Source organism: Stegostoma tigrinum, chromosome 12, assembly GCF_030684315.1.
Source record: "Stegostoma tigrinum isolate sSteTig4 chromosome 12, sSteTig4.hap1, whole genome shotgun sequence".
Lineage (NCBI taxonomy): Eukaryota > Metazoa > Chordata > Chondrichthyes > Orectolobiformes > Stegostomatidae > Stegostoma > Stegostoma tigrinum.
Window position 1 is genome coordinate 61384537 of NC_081365.1, and position 19694 is coordinate 61404230.

The window sequence follows — 19694 nt, forward strand, 5'->3', positions numbered from 1 at the left end:
ATTGTCTTATCCAATGTGTTCAACAATGCCAAATGCCAATTAAAGTTAATTAAAGATTTGGTGCTGTAAGTAGTAAAAATAATTTACCCCTGTAATAAAGTAACAATTCTAATTAAATTGTATTATCCTAGCTAAGGTCTATTGGATTTCCCGTAAAATGTTCTTCAAATGGTGAAAAATGTTTAATGGTCTACACTAGCAAAGCAAAATGGGCTGGTAGGAATCGACAAGCTTGCTATGTATTGTCCCAATTATTTATTTCCCATTGATGTGCGAAATATTGTCCGGATTTTTAACTTCAAACCAAATAGAAATCACATTGAAACTGTAAATGGTATCTTATGCAACTCCAGGGAGTAAGAAGGTGAGGAAGGGAGAATGTGGGGGAAGGGCGCTGATTAACAGTGATGCCAAAATCCAGCGACCCGAACTGGGGGATTAAATCAAGAAACAGGTTCTCTCAAGTTTAAAGTGTTTGTTTTTTTTCAATGGCGGGGTTTGGGAAGAACTTTTGTGTGCAACTTGAATATGTCACACAAGCTCATAAAGTAACTATCTAACTAGGATTTAGCGCCCCTTCCCAGTTAGGTTATCAGTAAGTGAGCATCACTTGCCTTCTGATTCCTTACTGCATATAAGTAGCATGCAGTGGGCAAGGCAATGTAACTTCAGCATTTCGAGTGAATAGTTGCTGCATTATGCCCTTTTGGAGACTGTTGTTTGGGAAGGCGGGTATTAACATACCATAGTAGCAGGCAGCAGAGAGGAAAGCCAAGGGAAGAAAATTGTCCAGAGCAGAGATACTGGACAATCAAGGCCGGGCATCTGAGGAAGACAGGCAGAGTGTTCATGAGCGGGAAAAGAGTGCGTCAAAGAGATGGAGACAGGGTCAAAAGACAAAAAAGAGAAGCAGACAAGGAGTTGCTGATAGTAAACCAGACAATAAGTAAATGCTCAATAGAAGCTAACAGCAAGTGTGAGTAGTTCAAACTAGGTTGGTTGTGCTGGGAGCAACCCATTCAGGCAAGACCTAGGGGTCTAGTAGTGGGTAATAAGATGGAATGAGGAGCTCATGTTTCAAAATTGTTAAACTCAAAGTTACGTCCTGAAAGCTGTGAGATACCTAACCTGAAGATGAGGTGTTGTTCCTCCAGCGTGTGCTGAGCTTTGCTGGAGCACTACAGCAGGCCTGAGACAGAAATGTTGACATGGGAGCATGGTAGTGTGTTGAAGTGACAGGCAACTCAGCCTCATTATTATGGGCAGAGCAGAGTCATTCAACAAAAATCAATCTGTGTTTTGTCTCCCCAGTGTAGAGCAGATCACATTTTGAGCAGTGAATACAGTAGACCAGATTGAGTGAAGTGCAAGTAAATCGCTGCTTCAGTTGGGAGATGTGTCGGGGGCCTTGGATGGTGAAGAGGGAGAAGGTAAATGGGTACTTATTACACCTTCTGTGGTTTCAAGGGAAGGTGCTGTGGGAGTGTGAGGAGTTGTTAGGAGTGGAGGAAGAATGAACCAGAATGTCCCAGAGGGAATGGTCCCTGTGGAATGCTGACAAGGGAGGCTAGGGGGAATATGAGTCAGCTGGTGGTATCCTGCTGGAGGTGGTAGAAATGGTAGTTTATAATCCTCTTGAAAAGGATCCTGGAAGGGTGAGTACTGGGGACCCTATTGGTGTTGAGATAAGGAAGAGATCAGGTGAGGAATAAAGTATGGGAGAGGGTTGGACATGGCTGACGGCCCTGTCTACCAGAGTGTGGAGGAAACCTAGGTTCAGGAAAATGGAGCACATTTCTGAGGCCCCCTTCAGAAGATGGCATTATTGTAGGTACAGTTTGGGCAGAGACGGAGAAACTGGGAGAATGGAATGGAGTCTTTATGGAGCATTCTGAAAAAGGGTCACAAGACTCAAAACCATCTACCGATGCTGCCGACCTGTTGAGTTTCTCCAGCAATTTCTGTTTTTGTGTGTTTCAGATTTCCACCTTCCTGGTAGTTACCATTCTGCTCCTTGACCTTCCTGGTAATTACCGCTGTGCCCCTGATCTTCCTGGTAATTACCGCTCTGTCCCTTGACCTTCCTGGTAATTACCGCTGTGCTCCCTGATCTTCCTGGTAATTACCGCTCTGCCCTTGACCTTCCTGATAATTACTACCCTGCCCCTTGACCTTTCAGGTAAATACGGCTCTGCCCCTTGACCTTCCTGGTAATTACCACTGTGCCCCCTGATCTTCCTGGTAATTACTGCTCTGTCCCTTGACCTTCCTGATAATTACTACCCTGCCCCTTGACCTTCCTGGTAATTACCACTCTGCCCCTTGACCTTCCTGGTAAATACTGCTCTGCCCCTTGACCTTCCTGGTAATTACCGCTGTGTCCCCCGACCTTCTTGGCAATTACCACACTGCCTCCTGATATCCTTTGCATGACTATCCGGCTCTCTGACCTCTTTGTTCATGGCCACCTTTTTCTCACCTTCCTGTTCTCAACCAGCTGCCCTGTGACCTCGCTGAGCATGACCACACAACTTCTTGACCATTCTACCCCTGAGCTCCCTGCTCTCTGATGGCGTGTTGTTTTACCATCATCCTCGCTCTGCCGGATGTCTGACCAATACTTTCTCAAGCAATGCTCCCATCAGCTGATGCACGACAATCCTCAGCCCCAGTTCTTACAGTCCAGATTTTTCTGCTTTACTTCGCTCTTTCCTTCAGTATATCTCAGACCCTCTGTTATAATAATGTTTTTCTGGAAATGGCACATGTCGACATTCCTTGCTTCTCTCTCTGGGGAGCATTGGAGAACACCCCCAGCTCAATCAAAACTTTTGAGCAGGCTTTTCAGCAGGATGCGTGAAGTCTCCTTAACTCTAGTTCATTAGGAATAGAGTGCATTTCAGTGCTTGAGCATACATTAATTACTAAGCTTTGTATAGTAAATGTATCATGACAGATCCCTGCTTGTGTATCATTATCTCAGGGTTGATGAAGTGGAAATCCTTCAAATCACTTTGCGGTTTCTGATTGCAGGGTTGATTGCAAGATATCATCTTTGCACGCTAGAGCTGTCAGGAATCTGCAGAAACTTTACGCTGTCTGCATTTTCTTTGCCGTGTGGCCATGCCAAATCTGATGAGTAACGGAAAATGGCAGTGATTATCTCAAAGTACGGGCCAGTGCTGTCTGATACAGGCCCCTGTGGTTGCCTGAAAAGATTCAGACTGGTAAATGTCTTGGGTCAGTGTGATCATCATTTATGCTGAAAGGGGAATGGGGCTTTAAGATTTAGCAGGTGAGCCATCTCCTCTGCAGAGACACAGCGAGATCTACAGCCAGCTCCTGTGAAAGCTGTACACTCTTTAGGGTATGGACTTGCACAGGAAGAGGTTGGGTGCTTGGTACTGCAATGGTATTTAAGTCTCCACATCTACTGATTCTGGTTGTGTTCTTCCTCCTCTACAACAGTGATGTCCAGAGTCAGCATAAGAGGCAAGTTTTATCTTTTTTTTCTGGTGCATTGGAAAACCTTATCAGGAGTTACAGGAAGAGAAAATCTTCAATACTCCCTGGGACTGCAGATTTACCACATCCCCAGATGTCTGTGGGTGTACCTGAAACTCTTGACGTAATTGTAAACTTATTATAAAGCTAAGTACCTGGACAAAATTCATGTGCATTGATGACCCTAAAAGATCAAGGAAAATTAGAGTGGAATGTAACAATGTACTCAATATGCTAGTGCCCAATTTTACTCAATCTTTAATGATGGGTATTTGTTTTATATCTCAGAGGCAAATACACAAAAATAAATTCGCATTCTATCATCAGAATAAGTGGCTTGATAAAAATCCAAGTCTTTGCAAATAAATGTAATTAAAATGATATATGTCAGAACTGCTACATTTGAAATGTAGTTAATTGCTTCAATATATTGAATAAATTCAAAGACTCCCTGCTGAGCTTCTTTTGGGTTGGCCTGAAGAATTTCTTGATTAAGGACAGTAACTCAGATTTAACCAATTTTATAGGACATCATTCTAGTTCCTGTAAGAAGGGTGGATTTTAGTTGTATAAAAAACTAGAGGGCATAAGGTTAAGGTGAAAGGGGAAAGATTTAAAAAGGACGTGAGGGATAACCTTTTTACTCAGAGGGTGTTGCGTGTATGGAATGAGCTGCCAGAGAAAGTGGTGGAGGTTGGTTCAATTAAAACATTTAAAAGGCTTCTGGATGAGTACATGAATAGGAAGGGTTTAGATGGATATGGACCAAATGACAGCAAATGGGACTAGATTAAGTTAGGATATCTGACCAGTGAGTTTGACCAAAATGTCTGTTTCTGTACTACACTATGACTCTATAACTACCAATAGGTAATGGAGACATGAGGCCCTCTTCACACTGAAGGAATCAAAGTGAATTCCTGCATGCTCCGTAGTTTATTTTTGCGAGTTTATTTTTGTGTATTTGCCTCTGAGATATACGTGACATAGAAACAAATTATTGCAACCAAACAACACTCAGAGTTGGTAAAATACAGAAGCTCTTATAAGTTTCAAATGCATCTCTATATTACTGGGAAAATTTTGGGGTCATTAGTCTCGGTACTTCTGAATTGTTTTATTTAGATATACTATCCATGTATAAAACAAAACTATGAATGAAGAGGGTAGTTCAGAGTAATTGCCAACTCTGATAAAGGTCATTCACCTGAAATATTCACTCTGTTTCTCTCTCCAAAACTGCTGCCGAACCTGATTATTTCCAGCACTTTCTGTTTTTTATTTCAGAATTCCAGCATCTGTATCATTTTGCAATTGTTACAGTAATTAATAATTTGTTGATGAACAAGAAAGCCTGCAATTGCCAGCTTGGTTAGTGGTTAATCATTTGATGCATTCACATTATGATCTATTACAATTTCAGCTTATACTTTCAACATCTAGTGTTGTTAGTCCAAAAGAAGTTACTGATAAATACGCAATAGCTCCACTATGTTGTCTGTGTCTGAGGTAAAAGGTCTATAGATCTGAATGACTTTGGAAATTTAGGTCTTTGTGGGTGTTGTCAGTTACAATTGGAATACTATTGAAAGCTATTTGTACAGAATCAGATGACCTACCTTTCAACCATCAGTGATGGACCTTGCACTAATATTGGGCATTGATTTGGAGTAATGGGAGGAAGCAGGATAAATAGGGGTCAGTGACATAGAACATAAAGTATAGAACATTACAGCGCAGTACAGGTCCTTCAGCCCTTGACAGTACGCCGACCTATGAAACCAATCTGAAGGCCATCTAGCCTACACTATTCCATTATTAGATTAGATTCCCTACAGTGTGGAAACAGGCCCTTCAGCCCAACAAGTCCACACTGCCCCTTGGAGCATCCCACCCAGACCCATCCACCTATAACCCACACACTCCTGAACACTACGGGCAATTTAGCACGGCCAGTCCACCTAGCCTGCACATCTTTGGACTGTAGGAGGAAACCGGAGCACCCGGAGGAAACCCAACAGGCACAGGCAGAATGTGCAAACTCCACACAGACAGTTACTCGAGGCTGGAATTGAACCCAGGTCCCTGGCACTGTGAGGCTGCAGTGCTAACCACTGAGCCACCGTGCCACCCTATTATCATCTCTATGTTTATCCAGTGACCATTTAAGTGAATTAAAGTTGTTGAGTCTACTACTGTTGTAGGCAGGGCATTCCACACCCTTACTACTCTCTGAGTAAAGAACCTACTTCTGACATCTGTCCTACATCTATCACCCTTCAATTTAAAGCTATACCCCCTCGTGCTATCCATCACCATCCAAGGAAAATGGCTCTCACTGTCCACCCTATCTAAACTTCTGATCATCTTGTATGTTTCTATTAAGTCGCCTCTTAACCTTCTTCTCTCTAATGAAAACAGCCTCAAGTCCCTCGGACCTTCCCTTCATACCAGGTAACATCCTGGTAAATCTCTGCACCCTTTCCAATGCTTCTACATCCTGCCTATAATGCAGCAGCCAGAACTGTACGCAATACTCCGAGTATAACCGCACCAGAGTTTTGTACAGCTGCAACATGGCCTCATGGCTCCGAAACTCAATCCCTCTACCAACAAAACCTAACACTCCATACACCTTCTTAATAACCCTATCAACCTGGGTGGCAACTTTCAGGGATCTATGCACATGGGCACCGAGATCTCTCTGCTCGTCCACACTTACCATTAGCCCAGTACTCTGTATTCCTGTTACTCCTTTCAAAGTGGATCACCTCACATGATCCTCTTTACTGATCACCGATCCACTCATCACTATTCAATCAACTCTGTCTTCACTGTTCGTTGATCCTTTCGTCACTGATCAATCTTTATCAACTCTTGCTGATCAATTGATGCTCTCCTCACTGATCGATTCTCTCATCACTGATTTGGTTCCTGATTTTCTCCCACTGCCCAATACTCTCCCCATGAATCGATTGCTCTTCTCCTCACTAACTGATCCACTCCTCTCTTCACTGATACCTGATCCTCTCCTCGCTATTAGATTGATCACCTTTTCATTGCTAGCTTGGTTATCATCTCACCTACTAATCAAATGTTCCTTTCCTCACTGACTGAACAATCATCTGCAAATTGATTGATCCTCCTCACTGATCTCCTTGTAATTGATCAATTAATCCTCTCTTCATCATTTGATTGATTAACCAACTCCTTTTGAATGGTCATAAATTCATTCAGTTGCCATGTCCCTCCCTAACTTCTACCTTTCAATGTGGACTGGAGAAATTCCAGCAATTGCCATATTGTTCTCTGCGATCAGAAGAAAATAACTGGCAGACAGCTGGATCAGAAATAATAACAATGATGTACAGTTTGCTGATATTTCACAGCGAAATTACTTGGTGATATGATTTCTTCTAGGCTCAAAATGAGGATACTTTGCCAACTAAGGAAGAATCCAAACATGCAGAAGAACCCATAGAAGAAGCTGAAGAGAAGTCCTGGAAAATTAACTGGTCCACCTCAACTCTGAATTGTGAGATGGGACTAAACTGCTCATCATAGGATTTACCATTAAATTTATACGTTCTCATTTAGTTACATGAGTTTCATTATTTGAGATGTTGATTTGGTGGATTTTCATGATTTTTGAAGCCCTGACACTAGTGTTAAAATTTAATACTGAGTAAAGCGCCCTTGACATTATCCCCATCAAACAATCCCTGGACAGGGCCAGCACAGTGTTAGGTACAGAGTAAAGCTCTCTCCGCTCTTTTAAACTGAAAGTAAACTAAAAATAAAGCTTCCTTGACACTGTCCCCATCCAATGTCCTCCAGAATAAGTGGAGGGTAGGATTAAATAAAAAGTAAAGCTTTCCCCTACTCTTTTAAACTGGAATCCTTCAGCTGTTTCTACACTGTTCCCATCAAATAGTCCCAGGACAGGTACATCAGGGGTTTAGGTATAGAATATATCTCATTGGACCCTGTGTTATGACAGCAGATCATAGTCCTGAATTACTTATGGACCTGCAAACGTATTCTTTTGAGGACAGCTACTAGACACCCCTGTGCTGTAAAAGTAAAGAAAAATTCTCTCACTGATTGTTAAAAGCAGGCCAGCCAGTGAAGTTACCAAAAAATGAAACAGGAAAAAGACCTGTCAACTAATCTGTAGAATCAAGAGTCTCAAAATCAACATTCATGACAAACAGCAGCATTTAACGCTATCTGTGTTCTATCAGCCAACTTAATAGCCGCAACGTTCTGCCATCCACTCTTCCCGGAATCCAGGATTGATGTATATATCATTTTAACTTATCTCTTGGCTCAATTCACATTTCTGATCTGTGTGTATGTAAGTCATGTTTTCTTATCATTTCTCACATTGAGTAGCTATTAACCCCATTCTTTGACTCAAGAAAGTCTGGTAAAATTATCTCCTTTTGAACTATTAGGACATTTTAATTTGGAAAAGGTAAACACAAGGGGAGGCATCCATTTTAAATTGACCTTGCAGCAACAAACCAAGAGACGGGTTTAATTTGGAGGTCTCCCAACTGAAATTGTAATAAATTTGGGACCTTTGCCCAGGAAACGGTCATGACAATTGCCCAGCAAACACTCCTAGGACAGGTACAATATGGGTAAACATGTAGACAGAAAAACTCCCTCCAAACTGTCCCCATTTAACACTCCCAGGACAGGTACAGAGTAAGACTAGATACAGACTAAAGCTCCCTTGGCTTTGTTCCCAGTAAACAATCACAGGGCATGTATGGCCTTCATTTGACATAGAATAAAGCTTCCTCTTAACTAACATAAAAATATAAGCAATTGGGGCTGGAGTAGACTACACCACCCTTGATCCTGGTCCTCCATTCAATATACTCATCTCTCAACTACATATATTCAACCACTCCTCTGATTCTCTGACAGACCAAAAAATTTGTCAATCTCAGTCTTAAATAGGCTCAACATTGCGGCATTCACGATTTTCTAGGGTGGAAATTTCCAAAGATTCAAAATCCTCAGTGAAGAAAATTCTTCCCATGCCAGTCCTAAATGATGGATGCCTTTTCCTGAGACTGTGTTCCCATATTCCAGACTCCCCGGGCAGGGTGCAAAAAAACCTCAAGGGCAGGGTCGACTCAGACAAGGTGCAGAGCTTTTTTTATACACTCATAGGATGAAGGCGTCACTGGCTAGACCAGGATTTATTGCCCATCCCTGATTGCCTAGTGGCCAGTTAAGAGTCAACCACATTGCTGTGGGCCTGGTGTCATGTGCAGGCCAGATCAGGTAAGGAAGGCAGTTTCCTTCCTCAAAGGACGCTAGTGAGCTAGATGGGTTTTTCTGACAATCGACAATGGATTCACGGTCATCGTTAGATTCTTAATTCCAGATATTTTTTGAATTCATATCCCACCTTCTGCCATGGCAGGATTCGAATCTAGGTCCCCAGACATTACCTGGCTCTCTGGATTAACAGTTCAGCGATAATACTACCAGGCCGTTACCTCCCCAAAAAAGTTCTCCAAACCAATAAATCAAGCATTTCCAAAACGGGGTACATCAATACCAAAATAAAACTCTTTTGACAATATCTCATCAGACAGTGACAAGAATGGGTCCAACATGGGTTAGATGCGTACAAACCTTTGCATTCCAGAAACTGGTGAGTGATAGAACTGGAGCCTATCTTTCTCCAATTATGTATTTATTTAGAGTTGTGCCTTTCAAGCATGGTAACTCAATAATAAAGAAGCTAATCTTCCTTTATAGCAGTTTGAATGAATTGATTTTTTTTTTCCAAATCAACTTGTTCAGAGACGTTATGACACCACCTCTTGAGAAGGTAGGACTTGAACCCAGACCCAGGTAGGGATACTACCACAGTGCTATAAAAGCCATCAAGCTTAAGAGATTTTTTTTATCTTCTGGAAGGTGCTGTTACATACTACTGAACATTTTTTTCCCCGCCACCAAATCAACAGTATTAATTTTGTAATCACGGAATCCCTACACTTGGGAGTGGGCCATTTGGCCCATTGAGTCCACACCAACCCTCAGAACAGCCTCCCAGCCAGACCCATGCTGTCCATGTAACCCTGCATTTCCCACTGCTAATCCGCCGAACCTGCGCAGCTTTAGGTTATGAGAGGAAACTGGTGCACCCAGAGGAAACCCATGCAGACATGGGGACACACTCCACATAGACAGTCACCGGAGACTGGAGTTGAATGCAGGTCCTCATTGCTGTGAGGCAGCAGTGCTAATCACTGAGCCATGTGCCACATTTTTTGTCCTTCATCCTCAACAACTAAATCACCTGTGTTCCTGAAGTATTCACCAATAGAAAGTAAGCTTATTTATTTAACATCCGGAAGTGTTATCATGCACAACTGGCTGGCTTTTCTTCGCATCATCCCATGCATGATATTTTTCATCTATTCACCACTGTCAGTGAATTACCTTTCAGTGGTCCCTTTAAAAGATTGTGCTTTTACTGTGCTTGGAGATGTCCGTGAGCAGCTTGAAAATTTGCATCAACAGAGAGCATCTGAAGTGAAACATTTGTATCAAAAGGCCACATCGTTAACAGGCAAAGCAGCATTTTTACGAAGACAACAGGCTTTTGAATTTAGCCAATCAAATGGAACCAGGTACTTAGAAACCAAAAACCTATCGAATTTGAATCCGATTGTTTTGACAACCTAGGACCAATCTGATTGCCAGAAATTGATATGTCACTGGGGTATCAAAGAAGGGGGGCTGTTGGAAAAAAGGTAGAATTAACTGTCATTTTCTAGAGGTAACAGCTCTCAGCTCTCAGAGAAAGCACTATCTATCACAATGGTAATATGGGATTCTTAACTAAGATTCCTGACAGAATAATTGACAGAGAAAGCATTCCTGACAGAAGAATCGATGAAGAAGACACAGAAAATTCCAGAAGACGTAACCTGACTGTAATTTTGAAAGATTAAATTCTATTGTTCTGTTATTTAAGTGGGACTTATATTTATTGGAACATCATAAGATTAGAATCTTGCATTATTCGGGGATTGTCAGTAGTTAGAAGGGATTTGTTCGCTTTGTTAATAGTTGAGTTAATTTGTTCACTGTTAGAGTTAGATAAATAAATTGTTATTTGTTGATTGTAAAGTGAGTGTCAAGGATTTATTTGATTTAACCACTAGAAGTTGGTGAAAGACAGGTTACACCCATTTTCAGAGACAGCATGAACAGCAGATACTGGAATCAGAGACAACACAGTGTGGAGTTGGAGGAAACAGCAGGCCAAGTAGCATCAGAGGAGCAGGAAAGCCAACACACGAATCTCTATTGGGAATGCCACAATCCACAAATCCTAACTGAATTGTAAATGCACTTAATATTCCAAAACAAAATCAAATCCTTAATTCAAGGTAGAAGTTGCTTTTGTTCACTGCTGTTGTTTTGTCATTAATCAGGCCTGTCCAGGGAAGCCTATGGCCGGAATTAGCTGTCGGTTCCTGCGCTACTTGAATCGAAGAGTTTTGAAAATCACAAATTGTTACCTGCTTTCCTGGCTGCTCAATGTTCGGCATTTGTGGCAACTCAGATTGTGTAACAGTGCAGTTGCACATTTCCCATTACCTGGCGTGCATCTAGGGGGAAACGTCTTCAACAGTAGCTCACAAGTTTAATTTTAAAAAAGTTATTTTGTTTTCAAATTGTCATTCTTAATTTTGTGTCTGTCCCCTTACAGCACTTATTGACTGGATTCTTATACTCCATTGGTCACTGTCCAATCTACCTCACTCATCTGAGCCTTGATCACTGGCATTTGAGCCACTCGTTAGTTCTCATTGTCCTTACTCTGCGGCTTGTTCAGTGGACCTGAAGCCCTGGGAAGGGCTTTGCTTGCATTGTTACCACAGCTGACTGCAGGCGGATTTTGGAATCTCAGGTTCCCCTGCTGCAACATGGAGCATTCTTTCAGGTTTCACTTCTAATCTGCTGCTCCCGGGTTTGACTCATGATCACAACTAAGTTTTTAAAGCCATTGAAATTAGTCATTGTGACAGTGTACAGAAATTTTAAAAGTATAAATTATTTTTACTTGTTGATCATCAGTGACAAAGATTGCATAACAGAGGAGCATGATATCAGTGACTGCTTTGACATTAAATTTTCCAACAGAATAGAAATTCCCCCTTTGCCCCTCCGAACCAATACTAGTTGGCTATTGTGTATATACGGATTTCTATAGTCAGTCTAATCTCTATGTGCAATATACGTATATAGAGATTGCTTTGAAGATCCTCAAAAAGTGTAATGCCAGCTGTACCACCTTAATCTGACACTTCTTAGTCCAGTTTCTGGTTTTCCCTGAGATCTATGATCATTGGATCAATCTGTATTTATGTCACTTCTTGTTATTCTTTGTCAAGCCTTAGAGCCATCAAGTCATACAGTCATACAGCGCGAAAACAAATCCCTTGATCCGACTCATCCATGCCAACCAGATTTCCCAAAACTAAACTAGACCTCTTTGCCTGCGTCTAGCCTATATCCTTCCAAAGCTTTCCTGTTCATGTACTTATCCAAAAATGCCTTTTAAATGTTTTAACTGCATCTGCATCTACCACTTCCTATGGTAGTTCATTCCGCAGACAAACTGCGGAATCTTTCTCCTCTCACCCTAAAATTCTGCTCTCTAGTTTTGAACTCCCCTACCCTATTCATCTTATCTACACCCGTCATGATTTCATAAGCCTCTACAAGGTTACTCCTCAACCTCCTGTGCGTTGGATAATGCTTGCTACCTCTGACATTACCTATTTGCTGTAAGATGAATCACACCAGTTGCACAAAGTAGAGTATTCTTGTTCATTCACAAACTAAACAAAATCGATTTAAAAAGTCTCATTAAATTATTTTGTTTCTAAAACATTAGTTTTCCAATCTTACACTTGTCGCTCTGTGCTGATGAAATCTTCAATCAACTAAAAACGCAACAGACTCAGAGCAGAGATAATGGGAACTGCAGATGCTGGAGAATTCCAAGATAATAAAATGTGAGGCTGGATGAACACAGCAGGCCAAGCAGCATTTCAGGAGCACAAAAGCTGACGTTTCGGGCCTAGACCCTTCATCAGAGATGAAGGGTCTAGGCCCGAAAAGTCAGCTTTTGTGCTCCTGAGATGCTGCTTGGCCTGCTGTGTTCATCCAGACTCAGAGCAGTTAGTGTTGATATTCCCTTCGGTCCTGGGGTAAGTGCCTTGCCACCATTTAGCACTGCGCCATAATAATAAAGCCACAACTGGCAGTGTATGTAACAGTTACAAAATAATGATGTGTAATCCCAATTCTACCTGTTGTTCAAAATAGAAAGATATTCTTAAGCTTCCAAAGCATTTTATTTCACACAGGCTGCATAAGGGGTTAATCAGCTAATTAGTAAAATTACAGAAGTTTAAAAAGATGATTAAGCACAAAGTATTTCCCCTTTCCAGTGAGTACATACATCTTTTACACTGAAACATCCCTGAATAGGAATGGAAAAGAATACAACAGCATAGATGATGGGTGCACTGTATTTAAAAGGAAATTTAAGTTTGACTAATGATTGAATATTAAAGAATCATTAAAACACAGTTTACCTTTTAAACTATTTTGTTCTTTGATAATGAGTTAATTCATTTTGTATATGAATTCAAAACAAGGATGTCTTTTCTAGTGGTCTTCTTTTCTAGTTATTTACATGATGATGTAACTATTACTACACACTTAAATAGAAAAGGTTTTCGAAAGCACATATCCATCATTCAGATGGGAAAACAACTTAGTAACTCCCGTTTGCATGCCACACTCCACCATTTATTGCTACCCTAAACCTGATGTTGCTGTCCAATTGGAAAACCAATAATCTATTAGGGATGTGATTGATAAAAGTCAAGGTGAGGCCTTTACTCATAAAATGTTTGTGCATTGAATATATTTGACCTCCCATCATCTCTGATTAGACAAAGGCCTGATCCCAAGGCTGTTGGATTTAGGAGGCACGACCTTTAATCTTACATTACGCAGTTTACTAAGGGCAGACGAGCAATGGTAGCAAAATTAGCTGTGAAGTAAAACTTGTGTTATTCTATGCCAACAAGCACATTCTCCCCAACATCAGGACTGAGCTTGAGTTGCAGAATCAGAAGGGCAGCGAGCTGAGTCCCCAAAGGCAGAGAGGCAAAAATGAGCATAGAACTTGGATTTGGGTCTCTCAACATCATAGGGCCTTTGGTCCCTCGACTTTGAGCAAGATCGGGGGAAATAAAGAAACACTGAAGAAATTATGGGAAGATGTATGTGGTCTAAAAGTCATTGTTTCGGAGAAGGAAAATTCATGGGTAAAAATAAAAAAGGCACAGCCCATCACAAAACATTAATAACAATGAGTGTTCTTCATTTCTGAAGCAAATTAATAATAGCTTAAATATGAGGTGTCAACAATTCCTTCACCAAGCTATAGAGTGAGAAATGATTGGCAGCATGTACAAAAAGCCTTTGTTGGATTTTAGTCACTAGAGCCCCTGCACTGATGAGATATGAGTGGGTTTTGATTCAACAATACAAAGGGCACGTGGGATGTGGAAGGTCGTCAGAGATCTGGACAACATCGCTTCTTGACGCTCAGAAATTTTTGTGTTGAGAGGGATAGGATTTGGATTTCACTGTAAAATGGGAGTTATATGGCACAAAGAAAAATAGGAAATTTATGCAAAAGCATTGTACTCACTGAGGGAAGTGCTGGTGAGGATGTAGCAAATAGTCGGAATTATTGTGTGGATAATATTATAAAAGCAATGTGATGGCAAGGGAAATGTGCTACAGGAAGGAATTGTTCTTATGTGTAAAAACTGAACTGGCGCACCTCCAACACTGTGTGATGTGAACCCATGAGTCGAACACCAGACAAAAAAACAGGACGCTTTTTATATGGATGCTGTTATTGAATTCTTTGTCAAGACAACTCAGAAGGAACGGAGCGTCAGAGGTTGTAGAGGAGCAACAACAACAGATTGCATTTATGTGGAGCCTGTAATGTCACACAAATTCCCAACGGTTCTTGTTGGGCAGCACCTGTTATGCAGATGTGTCAGGGTCAACACCTCCATTCATATACATAGTGCTTCACTGCCTGATAGTAGAAGTGAGGATAATCCAGCACACTGGGTGTGCCTTTGATCATCTACTCCCTTCACAGGGCAGCAACAATTTTTGACCAAAAGCAAGATTGCATCTCTCAACACACCAACAAAAGTCAGTATCCCCAATGGAAGCACTGCAACATAGGAGGATATAAAGCAGAAAATTTTGGAAAGAGAATCAGAAGTAATTCAGCACTCTTAATAAAAGTGCAGCATTTATGGTGTGTGATGAGAATCCGACAGGTACATGGCAAAGAACTACATACATCCCATGTGAGGACGCAGCAGCAAACTGGAGTGAACAGCTCTGTATATTTGTACATCATTTTCATCTAGGGTTCTGTAAATGATCTTCAGGCCCTGAGTGACATGTAAGTTGCCTCATGCTTGTTTCTGACCTTCTTCATAAATAAAAATCAGCTACTTTGAATATGGCATCCAATACACGTACAGTGGAAATCTGACAAGGCAAATCATGATCTACTGATGATTGCTCTAAACTTCTCGATACCTAAAAACTGACAGAGATGGTGTAGAACTTTTCCCGCATTATGAACTGGAACTAAATATTCACTATTGCATTAGTCTGCCTTACACCTTCCAATCATAAATGACCAACACGTCCTCCCAGGTAGTTGTAAATAAGCCTTCAAAAATGGTACTTTGCCCAGTGACCATCTGATGAATGCTTTGAATCAGATTTGGAGCACGTTAACACAAACAAATGACATTGTTCCCATCGTTCATCCTTTATAATCAAGGCTACATCTTCATTAAGCTGAGCAAACAAAAATAGATTCTTCTCAAGTCCTTTAGCCTGCTGCCCACCTTTGAGCAACAGAACTTGAACAGTGGTCAGACATGAAATTTATGTAGCACAGCACCACAATCTCAGAAGAAAAGCTCTGATTCCCAACAAACTGAACAGGAAGTAAAGTCTTGTGCTGCCACAGAGATGATATAAGTAATCTCAGTGATTCTGCAGCCTGTGGGGCAGAATGATTTGGTTCTTCCTTGAACTTTAGGACTAACAATAGCATTTCAATTTAAACAATAGCTAATTAATCAAATACGTTATATACATATAGTTAGAGGAGTGTGTTTGTGCATGTACATGTATATATAAATGAGGCATTGTTCCTTTAGCAATCAGTGGAAGCGTGCTGAGTTAATGCTGATAACAGGATAGAATTTTGAAAACAGAACACATAGCCCACTCTGAGACATTTGAGGAGCCAGCCCCTGTAACATGCTTAACAGTGACTTTCAACGTCTCCTGAACCCCTGTTTGTGTAGCAATTATTATTTTTTTCCACCTGCCGACAGCTGAGAATTTCCAGCCATGTAATTCTTTCCTCCCTCTTGTAACATCGTTGATTTGTGTAGTCACCAAGAAAAATCTGTTTGCCAGCTGTTTGGGAACCAGCCAAAGATTAAGTCTTGTAGTTTGAAGTCAATTCCCACTTTCATTTAGCAATTCCTACAGTGAAGCATTTTCCAGACCAGGCAGTGCTTCTCAACTGCCTGTCCTCTCACCCTTGCCACTTGAATACTCTATACCGGCCTCCTCGCCTCTTTTATCCACTGTCAATGGAAAAGATACATTCTCCTCTGGACTGAATATCTGCCTGATTTAATAAATAATTTCAGCTAACAGTATTAGCCAAAGCATTTTCCTAGGAATTGCTCTTCTGTAGTGCACTATCACTTAGTATTTAATGTGTGTTGTTTACTGTATCTTGTTAATTTAAGTTTAGATTTTATTTTATGAGTTGTTGCCATGTGTAACATATTATGTGGAATAAACAGTCTGCTGTTGTGTTACTGTAGGTCCACCAAGCCACTTGTTGACTTGTACAAGGAGCAGTGATTTGATAGAGTGTTTTTCTGCCTAGAAAGGCATTGATTCAAAATCAACAGCTTGCACAAAAATGAGATTAGCCACAAAGCCTGAAAATGTACAGGACTTGGATGGAAATTCCTTTGATTTTTCACATCTGATGTTATAATCAGACTGTAAAATACAAAGGACCCATTGATGTTTGACTTAAATTTTACCTAGTTCCAAGATAGCACCAGTAAGGTTTAACTGACAGAATAAATACTCCTTTTAACAGGTTGCAGATTTCACTTTAGCACAACCTTGAAAGAAGGAGATGATCAATGATCAGTGAGACACCCTTTGAAGCGGCTTTTAACTGTAACTTTAAACATAATAAGGGTTTACTTTACCATCCTGTCCGGAGTTCTGTAAGTAGTCACCTAGGTCACAACCAAACGCAGTGTCCTTCGCACCCTTCCGTTTTCCTTTCTGTTTTGCTCCCTTGTTCTTCATGGGTGAACAAGATGACTTAAGGAACCTGTGCCTTAAATTGCTTTACCACAAGAGCTGTCTGCAAACAACCACCAGTTTCAAAAAAAAATCCCAGTGAATCTGCCTCAGCCAACAGGCAATGCAGACTCACATCCTGACACGACGTTTCAGTCAGTTCGTAGCAGTAGCAATGACTTTTGCAGAGTCCACATTGTGTATGCAAAGAACTGATAGGATCCCTTGTTTGTCTTTCACAGGAGACAACTTAACAGCTTGAAACTCTGAAGTTAGTACAGCTTCAGATTTGTAGAAAAAGATTGGAGTTTTTCTCCTCTTAGGCCCTGTAAGATTGAGAGTTTAAACATCAGCTTCCTGTGCCTTTTCTCCTCTTCCAAAACATGTCAATGGTTTATCAATTTGTGCTCAGGAAATGCTGTAAGAAACCAAGGAAGTGAGGCACTAAGGACAAGCGTTACAGTTAGCCGGGCCTGACAGCAGAGAGATAACGGCCCCAGCCTTTAACAGTCACAGCCTGACAGGAAACCTGGTGTAGGCCAGGCTTGGTGCTCAGTGCTAAACCACATCCTGTTGCAAAGTCTCTTTCAAAATTCATACACACAAGAAAAAAAAGTCCTATGGTTTTTATTAAGTGTATACTAAAATGTTATGACATAATCATAATTAAGGAAATATCTTTTTCACATTGCTGTTTAATAGTGTACAAATTCAGTTAATTCCTCTTTGAAAATACTTTATTTCATGACCAGCAAACTGAATCACAAAGTTCATCACTAAATATTTAATTTTAAAGCATGGGGTCCAGTGCAAAATCAATATTAAATTTGCTGCTGCAGTTACTGTCCTCCTCACCTTTGTGTGTTCTTCTGGAAGAGAAATTCTTTACAGATTGGCTGTTAATGTATTACTCTGGGTAATTTACCGAGATTTCTTTACTTGTCTACAACTTGGCAATGATTTGATAGAGCTGTGTTGCTTTAACCTGCAGTCCAGAGCTGAGAAGCTGAGTCCCTCCTTGTACAGAGAATGGGAGTAAACAGCCAACTACGTGACCATCAGAATTGTTCAATTTGTGTCAAGGCAAAGTGCAACAAAAATGTCCAGTAAAAGTGTGAAAGATAAAGATTTTTGGAAAGATTTGTAATCTGTATTGATTTAATGCATCTTGTGGCAGTGAAAAAAACACTTGAAAGACTGCCAGAACTTGCATTTGTATAGTACCTTTTATGGCCTTAGGACATCTCAAAGCACTTTGCACTCAGTGAACTCCTTTTAGAGTATGGTTGCTATTTTCTTATTGTGCACTGGTCTCCAATCTGTGTTTGCAAACCACAAATTCGAAAAAAAATTACCAGAATGGCATTCCTTCACAATAAATTAGATAATTGCTTTGCATTGAATGTAAATATTTTGACCTCCACATACCCAACAATGTTTTCTTTGGTTTTCTGTGGTTTTCTGCTGTTGGCTGCATTGCACCACAGTTCCTCATCAACTGAGCATTGGTTCTATGGTAGCAGGCTTACTTCTGAGTCAGAAGATGGGGTATTCATATCCCAAGCTAGGGACTGGAAGACTAATAAAAGACTGAAATGTAGTATTGAGTGAGCGCTACATTGTCAGAAGCACTTTCTTTAAAATATAATGTCACACTCAGTTTCTAGATGGATGCAAACAGATCCCATGACAGTATTTTGAAGTACAGTAGGTAAATTCCAAAATTTCCTCTACTGTCTTTATCTTTGAGTGCACCCATGTTTTATAGAAGTGTATGGTCCCTCCTTTATTTACTTGCAAGGCTGTACAGTAGTTTAAAGGGACTGACTTGTAAGGTTTCGGAATAAACCTGTAGCTCGGGTTGTGGGCATTGATGTTGGTTGGCTTGCCGAGCTGATTTGTTTGTTCTGTAGACATTTCGTTAGACCCGTAGCTCGGGTTGTGGGCATTGATGTTGGTTGGCTCGCCGAGCTGATTTGTTTGTTCCGTAGACATTTTGTTACTGAGGATGTTACCAAGCACAGTAACAACACGTCTGTGGAACAACAAACCAGCTCGGTGAGCAAACCAAACTCAACACCCACAACCAGAGCTACAGATCTACTCCAAAACCTTAGAGACTTATGGGCGCAAAACGCTCAAACTGGCAAGGAAATGGGAAACTGAGGATGTTACCAAGCACAGTAGCAACAAACCTGCTCGGCGAGCCAACCAACCTCAATAGGACTGAGTCGTTTGTGGCCTACAAAGGATATTTTGGATTGTTGCACAACCCATGACTCTGTAGCTTAGAGGGAACTCTGGTGAATTCTCCCAGCGTTCTGATCAATATTAGCCCTTCATCCAATATCAATAAAGCAGATTATTTGCTTATTTATCTCTTTGCTATTAGCAGGAGCATCTTATCTGCAAATTGGCTGCCATGTTTTCTGCATTGTAACAGTGGCTACTCTTCAAAAAAGTATATTTTCCTGGCTCCAAAGGGCTATGAATTATCATCAGGTTGTGTAAGGTGCTATATAAATGAAATCCTCAGTTTCTTCGTTAGTGATATTTGAATCATTTCACTTTTAATTCCCTGTATTTTTCTCCCTTTTCTGCCATGGGTTTCATTGATATCAGGGGGTCTCTTGATTCTTACAAAAGAAAGTTTTTTCCATTTGTGAGCT

The 19694-nt window shown here is 40.8% G+C and overlaps 1 protein-coding gene across 2 annotated transcripts in view; it reads right to left on the reverse strand.

The window, feature by feature from the left end:
* arhgap31 (Rho GTPase activating protein 31) overlaps positions 1-17529 on the reverse strand; it is a 103815-nt gene extending 86286 nt beyond the window's left edge. For both annotated transcript variants that reach the window (XM_048541340.1, XM_048541339.1), the window contains exon 1: positions 16929-17529. In XM_048541340.1, the coding sequence (XP_048397297.1) occupies positions 16929-17031 (103 nt within the window). In that variant the 5' untranslated portion in view covers positions 17032-17529. The remainder of the gene's footprint in view (positions 1-16928) is intronic.
* Positions 17530-19694: the final 2165 nt, after the last annotated feature.